General features: G+C 46.0%; 1 protein-coding gene across 13 annotated transcripts in view; it reads right to left on the bottom strand.

Moving 5' to 3' along the window:
* Phactr1 (phosphatase and actin regulator 1) overlaps positions 1-19,181 on the bottom strand; it is a 474,687-nt gene that overhangs the window by 55,367 nt on the left and 400,139 nt on the right. For all 13 annotated transcript variants that reach the window (XM_076573230.1, XM_015991023.3, XM_076573229.1 and 10 more), the window contains one exon: positions 6,506-6,827. In XM_076573230.1, the coding sequence (XP_076429345.1) occupies positions 6,506-6,827 (322 nt within the window). The remainder of the gene's footprint in view (positions 1-6,505; positions 6,828-19,181) is intronic.

Here is a 19,181-nt window from a genome sequence, read left to right as displayed (position 1 = left end):
ATTTCCCTGTAGGCCAGGCTATCCTGGAACTTCTCACGAAGCTGAAGATGACCTTGAACTGGCACTGACTCTTAGTTCACTTCTGAGGGCTGTGATTATAACCTGTTCCTTGTTTCCCGTAGTGAGGGGATCGAACCCAGGTCTTTGTTGATGCTAGGTAAGCCCTCTACCCACAGAGCTAGATTCCTACCCACATGTTTTATTTCTGTGTGTCTGTCACAGTGACTGGCATTCATGCTCAACAAGAGCTGCCAGGAGCTGCAGATGACAAGGACCTTCCCAGGGTAGGTTGACCATGCTTCCTCCAAACCGTCTGTGTTAAACCACGTTTACCTCATATTTGAGCTGAGGTGGAGCCATTCTGTTTTTAATAATTTTCATATCAGTATTAATAACTAACTTCAATATATGCAGGGTGAAGTTATTGATTGGGATAGGCCCTTCGCATATCGCATGACCTGTATGGATGTGGAGGTCACTAGTGAACCTCCTGGACTGTTGCTGTGTGGATGTGGGGGTCACTAGTGAACCTGCTGCACTGTTGCTGTGTGGATATTTAGGTCACTAGTGAACCTGCTGGACTGTTGCCGTGTGGATGTGGAGGTCACTAGTGAACCTGCTGGACTGTTGCTGTGTGGATGTGGAGGTCACTAGTGAACCTGCTGGACTGTTGCTGTGTGGATGTGGGGGTCACTAGTGAATCTGCTGCACTGTTGCTGTGCGGCTGTGTGGGTCACTAGTGAACCTGCTGCACTGTTGCCGTGCGGCTGTGGGGGTCACTAGTGAACCTGCTGCACTGTTGCTGGCAGATACCTTACCATTTTGTTCCTGTTGTTCTTCCTTTCCCGTTTCTTTCATCCTCTTCCCCATCCCTCCCCCCAGACAGGTTTCACTGTGTGGTAAGGCCGGTTTCGAACTTGTAATCTTCTTGCTCTGCCTCCTGAGTTTGGGGTTTACAGGTATGCACCGTCTCTCCTGTTCAGACTTTGTTAGAGGTCTCTAAGTGCTCTCACCAATGGTGCTGAGGCTCTTCCTCACGTGTGATTACAGCCTTCTATTATCACTCTTTTATTCTCATTTTCTACGGCCAACCTTCTAAAAACCTGGAGCATTAACTGCCAACTTCAGCCCCTTTTCATATGAAAGCCTCATTCACCCATTTGGAGAGAGAATACTGCTACTTCCTCTGAAGTGACTGGAATGTTCTCTCCCATCATCCGGCCACCCTTCTCTTTTAGCTAACAGAGACGACTACCCTGAGGCACCCCTCCCCTTAGACAGCCGAGGGTCCTCTTGTAAGCACGGCTGCCGCCCTGGACGCTTCGCAGACAGGCTCACTCAGCCTGACCTCCCAGGGACTTCAGGCTCTGCTGAAACAAGCTGTCCTCTCTGTTGTCTTCATTCTCTCCCAGCACCAGACACAAACCCGGCTCCACAACAGCTATTCAGCAGAGAATTATTGATGGGTCTTCCCACGGCTAGGGGCTATGATTGGAATGTGTTCCCCCCAATCCATTCACTAGAAACCTAGCCCCCAGTGCAGCCACGTTGAGAGGTGGTTAGATCATGAGGACTCAGCTTTCATGAACAGATGGTCATGATCAAGGTGGCAGGGTCCTTACGAGAGGACATTCATCATACAGCAGATGGAACCCCATTTCTCACCCTTGACCACTCCCACCCTCTCATCTTCCCCTTTGAGATGACACAGAAAGGAGCCCTTGCTGGATGCTGGAACCATGATCTTGGGCTTCCGGCTTCTGGAGCTGGGAAAGAGTATGTCCCTGTTGTTTGGGTCACCCCGTCTGTGGACCCCTCATGGCATCCCCTGTATCTGAACTGCCGAGTGGGCCGCACTCTTTCTCTGAGAACTGCGGTAGGGAGGGGGAGGGGGGACGGAGAAGGGGCCGGGTGGGGTAGGACTGCAGCAATACGGGTGAGGGCAACAGAGGTCTGGGAGAGGGAGTGTCAGGAGCAGGGGCAGGGCGGCTGATACAGCAGAGTGGGTAGGATTTGCTGACGGTCAGATGTGGGGCTTGCCGTGGATGACCCTGGGTTTCTGTGTGAGCAATGCTAGGTACAAACCTGCCTTTAATCAAGGAAGAAAAGACTTCTTTAAAAACACAGTCCTTTGAGGACCTTTCTGGAATCCCTTCATATCCCACTTCATTTTGCCAACAGGAAATGAGAGCACAGAGATCATCGAATGGATTGACCTCAGAAAAAGTGAGTCCAAGTTCTACCAGGAATGCCAATTAGATCACAGAGCTTACTGTGGAGAGTGAAAAAATGGTAAGACGTCACTTTTCAAAGAGACGTGAACCACCCATGGAGAGAAATAAAGACTACGTAATTCAAGGAAACTAGCACACACACACACACACACACACACACACACACACACACACACACACGCGCACACGCATACGCGCGTGCATACACATACACACCCACACACACCCACACACACACAGAGTCTCCAACAAGACTGGATCAAATCCATTTTCAATGTGCTTTTTAGAGGCACTGGAGAAAAATTTTATGTGCTATATAATTTTGCTTAATGCTCACTGCCAATTATTGGACATTTATGGTATTCTGTGCAATGATCTGAATGATTAGGACTGATTAAATCATTTGATCTTCACAAAGAGGCCTAATGGAGCTGGTCTGTTAGTGTTATCCTTGTTTTATGGATGAAGAATGAAAGCCCATTGAGGCAATGCAACATACTTCGGGTCCCAGTGTCTGAGATACAGATCCTGATTCTGGAACACACTCACTTGACCATGAGGTGAGACCAGTTTGAACCGTCTTTGGGACTGTGGATAAATACAGACAATGCAAGTTTTTATTTCCTGTGCTCTATGCCCTTACCCCCAAACCTGGTGAGCCTAAACTGTAAATAAACTACGTGGCAGGGTCAGATGGGTAAAAATCTGAGAAGATTTAAGGTCATCTCAGAGGAATATGCACAAGGTGTCAAGAGGTCTAGAGAAGCCCTTATGTAGAGAACACTACAGGTATTTTGAAAGATTTGAAAGCGTTTCCTGGGGAAAACAGACCAGAATTGAGGCTAAGGAAGTCCATGTTACACAGGGAAAGCTTTATCACCTAATCAAACCATCTCCAGAATGAGAATGTGGGATTGGAACTCATCAGGGTCCCCAAAGCAGGGATTAGAGGACAATCAGAAATGTGATAGGACAGGGGTTAGTTGTCTATACTGCCTTCAAGTTCCCTTTCACGGGCAAGATGACTATTTATACAAAAGTACGTGTCAAAACCCAATGCTGTTTAATTCCTCGTTTGATTCCCACGGTGACACATCTTCAGGATCGGATTACAATTCTGGAATGATGCTCTACAGGGGACTTCTAGTGGGTCAGGGGACAGTGTTGACACCACTGTGGGAAGACTCACGGCTCTTCCCAAGCACAGCTGTCACATTAGAAATAGTTCTTCTCCTTGCAGTATCACTTGGGGTCCCTGGACACTGTCAGGTGGATAGGGAATGATTCCTTTTCTGTGAGACTTGGACAGGGGGAGGCTCACACCATGTTGGAAGTTTCAGGTAGTGAAAGGGTGAGTATTGCCTCAGACAACAGTTCTCTTGTTACAGGACAGAGGCACGTGACCTTGATCTGCTCTCAGAGCCTTCCCCAACTCCCAGAAGACAACGTGGATGCTTAAATATCTCTCCAATTTGTATTTATTTGGGGAGAGGATTTTCTCTCTCAGGACATCTTGCCAAAATGATGGATGTGTTGATTCTCTTTGTCCTGCTGCTGCTGCTGCTGCTGTATGAGGGGAGGCTAGGCCTTGGCCTGGATGACAGTTGAGGAGGCACCAGGAGGTGGCAGGGCCCAGGGTGGTACAAAATGTGTAGACAGTCCCTGTCTCCTCTGTCCTGGTCTGCTCTCTTTTGAGTCATTTTATTAAAGAGCCCAATCCAGTGAAGGACCTACAGAGGTACCATGGCTCTAAGCTTGCTGGAAACATTCCACATATACACACAGATACTGTGAAATGGTGTGTTTGAAGTGAAAATATGTTTAGTAATATCCTAACATGCTATTTCCAGTATGTCTCTTTAGAAAATCAAAATTTATCTGAGTCACAAAAACTTATACCCTGAACGGTGATCATAGGAACCCAAAAATCATATGAATTGACGTGATTAAGGAAAGGACTGATGTCTTAAGGAAACAGCTACAGGAGAGTGCTGTGGGATGTTCTGTATGTCCTGTGGGAGCCCGTTCTCGGGTTCCTTGTGGCTTTACCCAGCAGGTCCGCATAGAGGATGATTAGGACCACGGGCCTGAGTGCAGGTGTCTGAGATGATCTGCACTTGGCTGTGCTGGGGCATGGTCTGTATGTCAAGTTGCTCTGACTGGTCAATAAATAAAACACTGATTAGCCCGTGGCTAGGCAGGAAGTATAGGCGGGACTAACAGAGAGGAGAAATAAAAAACAGGAAGGCAGGAAACTGCCTGGAGCCACCGCCAGGACAAGGAAGATGTAAAATGCCGGTAAGCCACGAGTCATGTGGCAAGGTATAGATTTATGGAAATGGGTTAATTTAAGATATTAGAACAGTTAGCAAGAAGCCTGCCACGGCCATACAGTTTGTAAGCAATATAAGTCTCTGTGTTTACTTGGTTGGGTCTGAGCAGCTGTGGGACTGGCGGGTGACAAAGATTTGTCCTGACTGTGGGCAAGGCAGGAAAACTCTAGCTACAGGAGAGAGTAAGGGGCGTGGGGTAGAAAGACCCAGGCTTGAAGGCTTGCTCCCTCAACCTGTTATACAGGACACTGATTTTTAAACGTGTCTGTGAAAAGAACAGTTCCTTTCAGAGTCACTGTGAAGGTGTATGAGTGTTTCCTGCTGTATGTGGAGGATATGCCTGCCTGGTGTCACAGAGGCCAAAAGGGGGCACCAGATCCCCTAGGACTGGAGTTACAGACAGTTGTGAGCTGCCGTGTGGGTGCTGGGAACCAAATCCAGGTCTGTAAGAGCAACCAACCAGTGCTTTTATCCACTAAGCCGTCACACCAGCCCCTCCCTGAAGCATCCATTTTTTATTATTTCTTTTCATTTCCAATCTATCACAAATGGATGTTTTCATAAAATGCAATAAAGTTTTTTTTTAATGAAGCCTTCTAATATTCAACAAACAGACAAAAAGATCCCATCTAATTGCTATAAAAGTGTTGAAAAGTGTGTTCTTAATTTCTGCAGTGTGGGTGCAAATGGGTAATGAGCATTTTGTGAGGCATCCTTTGAGTAGGTGGCACTGGAAAACTTACTCAACCTTTCCTAGTTTCTTTACTCAGTTTCCCTAGTGATAGACATGGTTGACAGTGCACATGTGTGGTATTTCAAGGTGTCACTCCAAGTTTAAGCTATTATTGCCCTCATTAACAATACTGGGAGTTGGAACCAACAGCAAGGGACCAGGGTAAATTTTGTTGTTTTTTTGGCAACATGGTGAGTGTTATCAGAAGGCAATCAAATCAGAACTGTTACAGGCAACAGCTTCTCTTATAGGTAGCTATTTGCCAGCATATATCACTTGGCTGGGAGGCAGAAAGGTGACCCATGGTAAATCTGTGTTTGGCTCTCTACTGTAGATGTACACTGAGTCTTCTAGACCACGGTTTTCCCATCTGTGTATCTCAGTGGACAGCCATCACTACCCTTGGCGATAACCCCCCTCACTTCAGATGGAAACACTTTCTCCCTCACTAGGGAGCTCGGTCAAGCAGTGTGCCTGGGATTCGTGTTAGGAAATCCCAGACATCAGGCACAAGGTAAGGTGGCAGTGGTCCTGGCATCCCACCATCAGAAATGGTGCCATTTAAACCATTTTCAACACCACAGAACATTCACAGAGTATAAAATTATTCTCTCCTCATTTGCTCACATCAGGGCAGGGGAGACCACTATTAATGATCACACGTGCGCATTATTTCTCAAAATGGCAACGTTTAGAGAAATGATATGACCTAAAGTGAGCATATGTGTACATGTTACTCCTGTGTGTGTGTGTGTGTGTGTTTGTGTGTGTGTGTGTGTGTGCAGCAGGCCGGGGATGTCATTCTTTAGGCACCTTCCACTTTGTTTTTTGAGACAGGTTGTCCCTGGCCTGGAACTTGCCAAGTAAGTTAGGCTGGCCGGCCAGTGAGCCCAAGGGGTCGGCCTATCTCTGCTTTCTCATTGCTGGGACTGCAGGCATGGACCATTGTGCCTGACTGTGTTTATATGGACTCTGGGGATGGAACTTGGGTCCTTATGCTTGCAAGGCTATTCCTTACCTACTCCTCATCTTTTTCAAGAAGTAAGCATGATTACTCAGTCGTTTGACAATGGAAATGTACCCCTCCCCCACACCTCCCTTAGTACTTAGGTTTGACACGACTTTCCTCGGAAGCCTTTTTATGTTCTTTGAAGGGAAAGGAATGAGCCTGTCCCACTCTCAAGCCATCCCCTTCCCACTGTTACCTTTCCAGCCTCTGCATGGTCATAGCCAGTGTCTTGTTCAGCTCGTCGATCATCCTGCAGCCCGAGGGGTGCATGGGCAAGGTGCCGGTGGAGGTCGGGAGGTGCTGGCCATGGCTGCCATACTGCAGCTGGTGCTGCATCTGGGATGGCAGGACAGTGTGGTGGTGCTGGGCCACGGCCTGCTGGCTGCTCTTCTGGGCTGCGTAGGATGCCAGGGAGAGCTCCGGCCCCCCTACAGGCATACAGATCAGGACTTTCTTTGGAGGTAGCGGAGGCGACAGTTTCACTGGCAGACAAGGCAATTTCACAGGGGCGCCAGGATCTGCGGCAGAAGGAGGGCAGAAAGCAGGTGTGAGTTGGAGAGCATTCGATGGAAGCCAGAACATCCTGTGTGTGCACCTTGGGGCCACAGCTACCGAGACAGGCCTCCTGGATACCATGCATCAACTTAAGGCTTCAGCAAAGTGTGAACTCTACTCAGTGAACATTTACTAACTTGTTTCCTGGCCAGACTACTCTGGAATCTGGAGGGGATGGGAGATGGGTCTTAGGGCCCATCAACCAAGTCTCCTCAGCAGCGCAGGTAGGGTGGCATCAGGAATGTGTGTGCCATGGAAACATGAGCTGATAAAGAAACCTGTCACTGGACCTACCACGATGACTACATTGCTATGTGGGCGCCACTACACATTTGTCATTGTTAAAGTAACACATCCTTTCAGCTGACAGGGTACAACTTGCCTATACTGATGCGGGACAGAAGCCAATACTATGTTCAAGTCCTTCCCTACAAGTGACCATGCTGCCATCCTTAATTCCTTAACTGTCACTGATAAGTTGCTTTGTGAGACTTAGCGGTTGCAGAACCTGACTCAGGCCCACCAAGTAGGGGTGAGGTCTGAGCATTGTTGCTAGGCTGGTGGGCCCACTCATGACCAACTACACTAAGTTCAAGCTGTAGGGAGGGGCCTTAAGGGATGGAGGAGTTCATCGGACACACCTCACACACACAACTGAAGGTAATTACATATTTTCCCAGTAACTTTGGTCATGAACAAAAGGTCGTGTACAACAAGCCACCAGAAAGTGGCCCCTCTGGCTAAGCCCAGGCTTATAAACCAGCACTTGGAGAAAGCTGAAGGAGGAAGATTGCAAGTTAATCCAACTTGGGCTACAGAGCAAGACACTGGCTCAAAAAAACAAAAACAAAAGCAAAAAACTAAACCCCCCCCCCAAAAAAAAAACCCCAAGAGCTTGGTAGATTCGAAAGGACAAATATTGTATATTTTATCTTGTATATGAAGCCTAGATTTTAATTTTTATATGTGTGTGAGAGTCTGTATTTTATGTGCATGTGGTGAATATGTGTGCATTTGTGTGTGCATGTGTTTATGAGCATGAGTGTGCATTTGTGAATGTGTGCATGTGTGTATGTGTTTATGAGCATGAGTATGCATTTGTAAATGTGTGCATGTGTTTATGAGCATGAGTGTGTATTTGTGTGTACATGTGTGCATGTATTTATGAGCATGAGTGTGCATTTGTGAGTATGTGCACGTGTTTTATGGAATAAGAGGACCATAAAAGGGGAAAACACTCTGGGGGCTAGGAAGACATGGAAGGGGGGTGATATACTATATAATACATGTCATGAAAATGAAGGGGGACTGCTGGGAGGGGGGCAGTCAGCAGGGAGGAGGGGATTGGGGAAGGGAGTGGGAAAAGGTCAACAAAAGTCAAGCATATTTGAAAATTCTGTAATTAAACCTATTACTCTGTATGCTAGTTTTAAAAAACTAATTAAAACAAACAAACAAATCAACAGTAACCCCTGCCCTCCCAAGGGCCGTGGACGTGGCTCATTGGCTCTGGGTTCCACACCCAGAACAGCAAAACCAAACTGAGAGTAAACACAAAACCAAACACTGAAGAACGTCACTTGTCCCATCATGGTGGCTCTCAAGACTTAATGTATTCTGGAGTAGAACCAAGCCCTTGGTTCTGGGACAGTGTCATTAATACTCCCCACACACAGTCACCATTAAGAGGGGTCAGGGTCAGACAAGCTCTCAGAGAGCATTCTGGGAGAGATCTTGTAGTCCTCTTGCTTGGCATTCCCTGAATTCATCTGGCCCCAGAGAGGGTGGGGCTGAGCTGTCTAGGAGAGTCACGTACAGGAGGGTGTACCATGGAGGAGTACAGCCTCCTTGTCGTGGTCCTCAATTTCTCTCCACCTGGTGTCTGTGCCCTTCCATCTGCTTCATGTTGGAGCACAAACAGGACCGGGCTGTTCCTCAGTTTAAAACTCATCCAAGGCCTCCCATAGGCAGTCCGCTGCTTGGTTCACGTCTCCAGGCCCATACTTCAAGCAGTCTGCCTGACCTCTGCTGTGGACGAATGCTTCCTTGGTACCCAGAAAGCCTCTGGGAAGAGTCACTTGCGTGACACATACCACTCTCCTCCAATAGCCTTCGCTCACTTGGTACCCCACCAATTCAGGTCTCCACCCTTGGCTTGCTCTGCCAAGCGGCTTTTGTGCTCACTCATGATCTCTGTGGAAGCTGCTGAGGTCTTCCTCAGCCTCCTCTGGGTTCCTTTTCTTCAGCACATTGTCTACTGTGGAACAGGAAATAAATGCTATGGCTCCCCTCCTCTCCTTGGAACCCAGTGGTCTGTCCTCAGCACACCCCCTGCATATACCCTCCGTTCCCAACTTCCGATGTCCTTGACTGTCTGAGCCTTCCATACCCTGAGCCTTGGTATATTTCTTTCTTGTGGTTTGGAATATTCTGTTATGTCTTCTTGGCCAATTGCTAGCCTGTCTTCCAGATCTAATTCAAAAATATCCTCTCCCAAACTTACTTGGCTCATTGTATTGCGTTTTCCCCACTATACAGAGAATACACAGGGAATTGACATTGACAATAACAGCAGGAATGAGGGTGACAGACACTTAAGTCAAGCTCAGATCAAGTTGCTCTTATCTGAAATGCTTGGAGCCATTGATATTGCAACATAGATTGTTCCATATTTTAGACTATGAACACATACACATACGTATTGGGCATGGGGCCTAAGCATAAACATAAAATTCATTCCCGTTTCATATATTTCTTTATATACAGTGTTAAAAATTTTTATAAAGATTTGTTCTAAGATTATGAGTGCATCTGTGTGACGCTATTGCATGTGTGTACAGGTACCCTCTGAGGCCAGAGACATTGGATCCCCTTGCAGCTGGAGTTACAGGCAGTTCTGAGACACCTGATGTGGGTGTAGGGAATCTAACTTGTGTCCGTCCCCTGCAAGGGCAGTGTGCAAGTTTAATTGATGGGCCATCCCTCCAGCCCAGTTTCAGAGATTTTTAAATAACATTGTCCATGAAGCAAGGTTCCTACACAAATGAACCATCAATGTTGGATTTTCAAACATTTCAGATTTTGGAGGTTTAGAGGAGGAATATTTCACCTGTGCCATGCTTACTAACCATATGCCAGATACCACCATTCTAAGTGATTTTCATACAATAAGCAACACAATCAGTACCTCATGTTTATGTAACTGTCTCTTTACCCAGAGCACAGCAAACAGGTTCAACTTACAGCATCCTTACCGTCTTATTCAAATACATCTCTTGTTAGCTAAGATCACTGACACCCCTTTTTGAGTTAAAAATCACTTATATTTAGTGTGTGTGTGCGTGAGTGAGTGTGTGTGTGTGTGTGTGTGTGTGTGTGTGATATGTGAAGGATGGAGAGGTATGTGTACCACAGCACAGGTATAGAAGACAAAGAACAACTTTGCAGAGTCAGTTCTCTGCTTCTACTTTTATGTGGGTTTTGGTGGTTGAACTTGGGTCTTCAAGGAGCGGGGCAAGAGCCTTTATACTCATGGAGCCATTTTACCAGCCCTGGAACCTTTAAATTGACTTGAGCATTTCTGAAATATTATTGACTAGCGCATAAAATAATATTATTTAAGGTATTAAAAAAAACTTTTTGAATGAAAAGTGGTATCTCCCTCCTTGCTCTTCCCGCCCCCACTACCCACCCTCGGAGTAGATGCCTCAAATGGCAGCACACTTCCACTCCCTCTGGCCCTGGTGTCTGCTGCAGAGCAGTTGCGCATGCGCATGCTCCTTGGCTGGGTTGGACCTCTGCTGTGTCTGCCGCCTGCGGCTTCATCTTCCCTAAGATATGATGGCTCTGAAGGGAGCTCTCTCTCAGGAAGGGAGAACAAATACTCTTGTTTTTACACATTCAAGTAAACACCTTTTTTCAAGGTAGAGTGAAATATGAAATAAAATCCAAACAGAAGAAAGCCCGCTACGCCAGCAACTGAAGTTAAAGGAATTTACATATGAATAATGAAAAAAAAACTAACTTGAACATTTAATTAAAAAAAAATGCTTTTCTTTCAAGATACCAGCTTCTGGGTAGGGAAGGCTTGGGAAAGGCTCGCTTCTAAGCCTCGCCTTCAGAGCTCAGGGACTGAGGTGAGGGTCTCTGATGGAATATCCCTGTAAACAAGTGCCCTGAGATCAACGGAAGCCACACTGTGCAAGCATGTCACAAGTTACAGTGCTAAGAAGCAGAACCCTTGAGCTAAAAATGTTAAGACACACAACATTATCAAAGCATTGGCAGCTTTTAGCAAAATGCACAACCATCTCCTTCACGTTTTTTGCTTTTTAGTCTGCACATGACTTGCAGACACTGGTAAGACACTGGTAGAAACTGGGTGGTACCGTGCCCAGTAGGTGTGAATTATAGTTCTCGTTGCTACCACCATCATCACTGCTGAACACTTCCCATAGGAAGCCCTCTTCTCAAGGCTGGCCTAGGACACTCATAGGTTTTGGGCTCCCTTCATCCCAGCAGTCCACCACAGTTCATTTTTTTTTTTTTTTTGACTTGTTGCAGATACTGTTTGTAGTGGGTAGCTGTGATGTGTTGATCAAACCACACCGAGTGTGGCCATTTCCTCAACATCGTACTGACCATCAGGAACCGAGCCTGGCATATAGTAGATGCTCAATGTTGTTTTGTTTCTCTCCTTATCATGTCTACAGGTCGGTGGGAAGAGGTGGCACATGGCATCCAGCTTCTCTTCCTCGAATGAGGTCCAAATCAAAGTGTAATTTATATCTAAATGGGCCTGAGAACCACCCTCTAAGACACTTCCTTTCTCAATTCTGTCCCGCAACAGGTGAAGGAAGAGTGCGTCAAGACTTGTCCGAGGAGACTTAGCTAGCTGCTCTCAGCACTGAGCTGGCTGGCTTCTGGAGGTTTCTGCTACAGGCTGTGGGTGGAGCCGACTGGTGAAATCTCCACAGGCAGAGAACTTAGAAAAGCTGGGCTCTAACTCCAGCTTCGCCACCAGGGACTCTGCCCAAGACATTCACTACTCTCCATCCTCGCTTTTCTCACCCCTGCAAGGGCTGGCTATATGACCTGTCGTGCAGGTTTATTGCCAGGAGTAAATAGGTTAATACATGCAGCTTTATTGTTAGGTACTGAGGGACTAAGAAGCCTGAGCTGACGACATAGGGCTGAGTCACCGCTGGGCATCCTCCACAAGGCAGCTTTGTCTAATTTTACAAGGTCTCCAGACCAGTGAGCAGAGGGTCTATGATGAGAGACCCCCAGTGAAGTCCCTGGTGTGCCACAGGAATTCACCAGTGCAGACCCAACTCTGCAATAAGCACCATGATGCAGTCCCCACCTCACCCACAGTTTGCTTTGAAGGTCAGCTACTATATGACTCTGGGAAATGCATCATTCGCAATGTTACTGTCAGGAACTCTTGCCACGCCTCTGAAAATCCATCAGTGCTGATGCTTCCCAGCCTGAGGTGGGACAGTGGGCGTCAAGTAGGCCCCTGAGGGTGCAATATGCTCTGGCACTACTCTCTCCAGCAAGCAGGAGAAAGTCTTGGGAGTGACTGGAAAGAGGAGATGTTCTCTATGATCCAGTGGGTGATGCGGATGTGCATTGCACCTCATGCTACAAAAACCTAGGGGGACAGAATTAGGAACTGAGAGTTTGGACTTCAGTCTCATTAGCTGGGAAAACTCAGGGATAAAATTGCTTCTCATACCTGAATAGTGACTGACTGACTGAATCCCTTTGCACCTACTAATATGTGGCATCCATCCGTTCTGCCAGAGGACACACTCTGCCGCTGGCATTTACGATGACAGATCTGGGGCTGCTGGGAGATGCAGCCATCCTTGCTCACTCATTTCTGGAGCCAGACTGATTGAGATGCAGCAGATCATAAAGCTGCCTCTGTGGATGGTGTTGGAAGAAGCAAAAATGACCAGTTCCAGGAACACAGAAAACCAACCCAAACTGTGAGTGTCACAGAGACTTAAAACCGGAGAGGGTCGGACTTCCAACATAACAGCTCTGGCTTATGATTTCAGACAAAGAAATGGAAATGGAGATCATTTATGCTCTCAGTTCTCTTGATAGCAGACTTCAGGTCATGAATGTGAATCAGTGGAGGATAAATGAACCCACATGGAATATCCCTACTCCAAAAACCTGAAAGGCTCACACATCTGAAATATTCCACACCTGACCTTATGTGATGATGGATCGAAGTGAAAAGTCGTGCTCACTGAAAATACTGTCTACAGTTACCTTCAAGCTATGCACACAAGGTACATATGGAATAAATGAATTTTGTGAGTCTGTCTGGACTCCATCACCAAGATGATTCACTACATGACATATATGAAAATATCACCAAATCTCAAATAATCTCCAAATCTGAAGCACTCCTGGTCCCAAGTGTTTCAAAGGAAGGGCATCCAAGCCGTTTGCTTCCAGCCTCTTTTCTCACAGCTACCAATGAATTTTTAAATTGGCACATGTAAGTACTGATGTGTAACTACTGATGTGTGAGCAGTGCTCATCAATGATAGCAGCTCTTGGTCCCTAATGCACAAAAGTGTTGTTGGGAGAATTTCTCAGTCATCTGTCACCTGGTTTCAGTATGATAGGTGCTCTGGTCTCTTGGAGATACAAGTTTTCTATCCCAAGGCTTAAGAAACCCATTAGACATGCACTTAGGACTGAAACTATAGTACTGCATCAGAGTCCCCATTGCCTGAAGGAGAGAGCTCACAGGAACATCATCAATTTCTTCAATACATGAGCCTACCCCATGGGCTTCACGGTAGCCTAAAGTCTTGCTTTGGTCAAAGGGAAAATGTTCTGACTGACCCCTTGTAGGGACCATTGATGCAGAGGGAAGTACCCCACATTCAGTGCCCCACATCAGGCCAAGATATGGTAACCGTAGCATGCATCAGGCATTTGTGACCAGTACATCCGGAAACCTTCCAGATCCTGAGGTTGAAGGCCATTATAGTAGACACAACAACAGCCAATGAATTTGGTTGAACCCCTTTCAATAAGTGAATACTTTCATTCTCAAATTTACTTTCCCCAATACCATCTTGGGAGGATGACAATGAGGATATATCTCATTGAAAAGAACTGATGGGTAGCAGATAAGGGTCACTCACCCACTGAGCCATACAAGCATGTCACCCTTGCAGGACATGCAATTCAATTAGATTCTTTTTAATAGAGTTGCCAGTAAAAGCCAGGTGACTCCTCTCCAAGAATTACCATCGAAATAAAGGCAATCATTCCAACAAATGTGTGATGAGAAGGTGTGTAATTCTTTTGCTAGGCATTGCAAACCACCTATTAAAAAAACACATGAGCCAGGTGGCGCATACCTTTAATCCCAGCACTCGGGAGGCAGAGCCAGGCAGATCTCTGTGAGTTTGAGGCCAGCCTGGTCTACAGAACAAGATCCAGGACAGACACCAAAACTATACAGAGAAACTCTGACTCTAAAAACCAAACCAAACCAAAACAACAACAAAAACAAAAACAAAGCCAAACAAACAAACAAACAAACACCCCAAACACATAACACTATTCATTTTCTTTATAACAATGGATGAGTGCTATCATTGGCAGGGGGAGTTTGATAGAGTGTCATGCCTCTGAGCTCTCCCCAGGATAGGCAAACCTCATGGGAGAGGTGCACAGGTGAACAGCAGGAAGGGAATTCCCCTTCATGGGGGGCTGTGGAAGGCTGCCCTATGTGAAACAGAGAAGAACCGAGAGGGGATTTGATGAAAATCACAGTCACCAGGATGAGCAAAAAACATGCCCATCTCTGCATAGAACACTAGACACAGAAGATGCAGCCATGGGGAACAGAGCTTTAAATTTGGGGCAGATAGAAGAAAATACTACACAGAGAATATAGGGATCTACTGTAAGGAGGATATACACGGTGAAAGTATAAATTAGTTCAAACCAGGGATTCAAAGAGATTTTATGTAAAAGAAAAAATAAGAATGTCTGCCACCCATCTCTAGTTTTGCCTCTCAGATTCAGTGCACTGCTTCCTAAAGGCCTCACAGCAGCAGTGCCCCCCTTCCCCACCCCAAATCCCCAAAGTGAGCATCAGTAGGACACAGGAAGGAACACAGCAAACTAAATTCTCACCCTCATGAAACCCCAACATACACACACACACACACACACACACACACACACACACACACACACACACGGAGAGCAAAAGGAGGGAAGGGGAGAGGAGGAGAGACAAGGAGAGGGAGAGGGAGAGGGAGATTGATTTTGCTCTAATCTTTGCCCTGAAGTCAGAACAGAAAGCATCCTCTCAAAAATGTCTTAATCAGCAGGTAGACTATAGCTCAGTGTAGAATACTTGTCTGGTATATATGAGTTCCCAGATTCAGTCCCATGTACACACACACACACACACACACACACACACACACACACACACACACACGAGAGAGAGAGAGAGAGAGAGAGAGAGAGAGAGAGATCACTTACAATTTCAGAAAAGAAGACCAAGATCAGAAAAACACAAAGAAACTGGTATAATGAAGTGAACCAGGTACCATATCTATTCCTCCTACTTTTATTTTAAACTTTCTGTAGCTTATGAGTTTGGACATATTAGAAACCTTTTCAGCTGAGGCCAGTCTGTGCTTAGAGCTAGCCAGAGCTCATCCTGAGCTTTTTGGCATGAGCGTGCAACATGGAATAGCCTAAGTGGCAGATCCTCTCCCCCTGACAAGTCAACTGTAAGGTGCAGTGGGATTCCTTTGCTGTAACCATCTCCGGTAGGTGCCAGGCAACTAGAGAAACCCAATTTGGTGCACAGCTTGCAGGGAGTTTTCACTCTAGCAATGCAGACGGCTTACTTTGCCCTGCTCCCCTTTCTGCAGAAGCAGCACAGAGGCTCTCTCTTCCTTGCTCCTGGTACTGCCTCCTAATCACCCTTAGGCTTCCCCATAGCCATTCATGGGGAAGCCTGCTCTCTGTCTCTAGGGCCACAAGGATAATACACTTGCATTTCCCACTGCCTGCCCTTGACCTAAAAGAACACAGAATACCTTCAAAGTGTCAGTTACCAAGAAGTGTAGACTGTCTACCTCCATATAGGGCCTCTGTGGTATGAGCAATTCCCCCCCCCCCATTTACTGGGACAGATAAAGCCCAAGTTCACAGCACCCTAAGCTTTGGAAGATGAGGACAGAGACAGAAGCACACAATTGTGGAGAGCTAAAGAGGGGAGTGAGGGACGTGGGGGCAGAATGTCAGATAGAGAATGGGGTGAGGAGCAAATGAGACTATAAATCTGAGAGCAACACCACAACAAAATGAAATTACATATCCAAATATGACCGAAGAACAACGAAGGTGTCCGCAGAATCAGAGAGACTGCTATAAATAGGAACGTTGGTTTCGGCTTAACGATCATTGCATCTATTCTCATTAGACATGCTTAAGTGCTGGCACTGGAAAATTCTACAGGGCACAGATGTTGTTAGTTAGGCAAAACTGTCGTTGCCGACACTGTGATATATTAAAATTTGCAATCACTTAGGTTTGCTGAGAGTACAGTCACTTCTTGGTCAACACTAGGAGTCCTTGCCAAACCCACACCAGCAGATGTTCAGGGTCTTACATTAAATGGCTAGTACGTGCACACAGGCTACACACACCTCCTGTATACTTCAAATGATCTGCTGGTTACTTACAGTATGTAACACTGTTATGGAGTGTTACGGAAGTACAATAGTGATTACTCCATGTTTATATTTGTATTATTTTTTATTATTGTTATTTGACCTTGAATTTCAGCCTTCAAAACGATAAAAATAAATTTCTTTTTTAAAGATTTCTTAAAATTTATTTGATGTGTATGAGTGTTATGCCCGCATTTATGCATGTGTGTGGTATTTATGTCTGGTGCCTTTGGAGGTCAGAAGAGGGCAGCTGATCCCCTGAGATTGTACTTGCAGATGGTTGTGAGCCACTGTGGGAGCTGAGAACTGAATGGGGGTCCTCTGGATGAGCAACAAGTGTAATTACCCACTGAGCCATCTCTCCAGACCTGCAAAAATTAATTTTTGTTGCATAAGACCAGCTAGTCTATATTAATGGTATGGCAGCCTGAGCAGGCTAACATGAGTTTTGAAAATAAAGAAGCAGGTTTTCTAATTTGTAATTGGATGTAAACACACGAAGATTAGAAACCAAGAAAGCTGATGATTTACCAGGTGTCTAACCACAACCAACATCTTCTTACTTTTTGGTCATCTTTTGTGAGAAGCAGGTAGGAACGAGAATGGTATGTACTGCAGGTACAAAATGGTACCTGGTAAGGTTCTCAAATAATCCTAGCTGCCCAGTTGCTTCCCAGATGTGATCGTCAGGCCATGAAACCATGCCACCATGAATTAGGCTTCATTCATCTACCACATGTAGGGTGCCTGGTCCTCACAGGTTCCTCATACTGGTTAGTCATGTCATGTTTAACATATAATTCCTGGATAAGGATGCTTAGGGAAGCAATTGGTGGAGACTTGGAAAGGCGGGAGACAGGGTTTTGGCCTGATCATACTTTCCCTCTGGGGTCATCCATCATTCCAGTAAGAGCCCATTTTTGTTTTTGAGACAGGGTTTCTTTCCTGTGCTTTAAAGCCTGTCCTGGAACTCACTCTGTAGACCAGGCTGGCCTCAAATTCACAGAGATCCGCCTGCCTCGCCCCTCCCACCCCCCAGTGCTGGGATTAAAGGCATGCGTCATCACCACCTGGCTGAGAACCCATTTTGAGACTCATTCACCTTGGATCACATCCACTGGACACTGTGATGCCAGGAAGGCAAGACTCTAATGCCCAAACTCTCAAGCCTGTCACATGAGCTGCTCGGCTGGCTGATGATGGAGAGGAGGAGGTGGGAGAGGAGGACAAGAACACAGAAACAATGAGGGCTTCTCTCCACTCTACTGAAGAATCGGGAGTTAGAATATCCGCATTCCCCAAGTCCACTGTGGTTCTCCTGACAAAGTGGAGTGAATCCCAAAGGAGAGGGGGTTCTGTATGCTGCTCTGAGTGTGAGGTTCGACACCACTCCCGTTCAAGCTTACATTCTCTCCACGTTTTGTTAGACCATGACCCACTTCTTTCAGTCATGCTTGGTGCCTTTCAGTTGTCCAGCATTTTCTTTCAAACACATGGACAGAACAACAGTGAGAACATACTAGCCACTCACAAGTCCTAATTTAGAGTTTGGAATTCTTAGTTGATTAATTCCTTCTGACATGGCCCAGATGTCTCTAGAGCAATTAGTAACAGTTTGAGGTTAACAGAGCTCTTCATGGTGATGCAGATCATTATGACTGATTGCTCATTTATGAAAATTAAGCAAGCCTAATGGAGTTTAGACCCAAAAGGATAGCACTAGCTTGATAATCCCTAGACATCAACACCTCTCCTGATCTTAGCTTTACCATATTTAAGAGACAACCACATACAAGACAAGGTTATAATGTATTTGTATGTATTTGCTCCAAGTTATATGGTGCTGATGCTCATAGATCATATAGACTCAGAGATGTCCAGGCCCATGTACAGGCTCCTAAGCATAGCTGGACCACTCAAGCTCCTGAGCTCACAATGAGGCTGTGACGGTATTTCATCTACTAGATAACTAAATAAATTAGAGGATGTTGTGAATTAAAATTTCCATAGTTATTCTTTCCCATCTCTCTTCCACTGCTAGTGGATTCTTTCTTGTCAGCTTGTATTGCAATGGTGAGGGAAGTGTCCCTGGCTCAGATAACTCCATTCAGTGCTACTTGTAATTCTGGGGTGCATAGCCCACAGCTGGCTTTGTTGTCTTCTGACATACATCCTCCACTGTGTCCTATTTATGTTCATTCTACGCAGTGACCCAGGAAGGGATTTTGTTTGTTTTTTTGTTTTAGGACTGGGCCTCACTATGTAGTTCTGGCTGGCTTAAAGCTTCCTATGTAGACTAAGCTAGCCTTCATTCAGAGAGATCTTCCTGCCTCTGCCTCCTAAGTGCTGAGACTAAAGGTGTGTGCCATCCACCATGCCTGTCCTCCAGGAAGATGATTTAAAGATCCATTCCATCATAGCATCCCAAAACCCTCAAAACCTTGCTACTTCTAGGGAATAAAACACAAATCTTTGCAGGCCACTATCCATTGAATCCTGTCTCTAGGTGGTTTTAATTAAACCCCAATGGAGTCTTTATCCCAGCTGAGCACTGAAGTGACCTAAAACATCTCTAGC

The sequence above is a fragment of the Peromyscus maniculatus genome, chromosome 5, assembly GCF_049852395.1.
Source record: "Peromyscus maniculatus bairdii isolate BWxNUB_F1_BW_parent chromosome 5, HU_Pman_BW_mat_3.1, whole genome shotgun sequence".
In the NCBI taxonomy this organism is placed as follows: Eukaryota; Metazoa; Chordata; class Mammalia; order Rodentia; family Cricetidae; genus Peromyscus; species Peromyscus maniculatus.
This window is presented reverse-complemented; position numbering and strand designations above follow the sequence as displayed.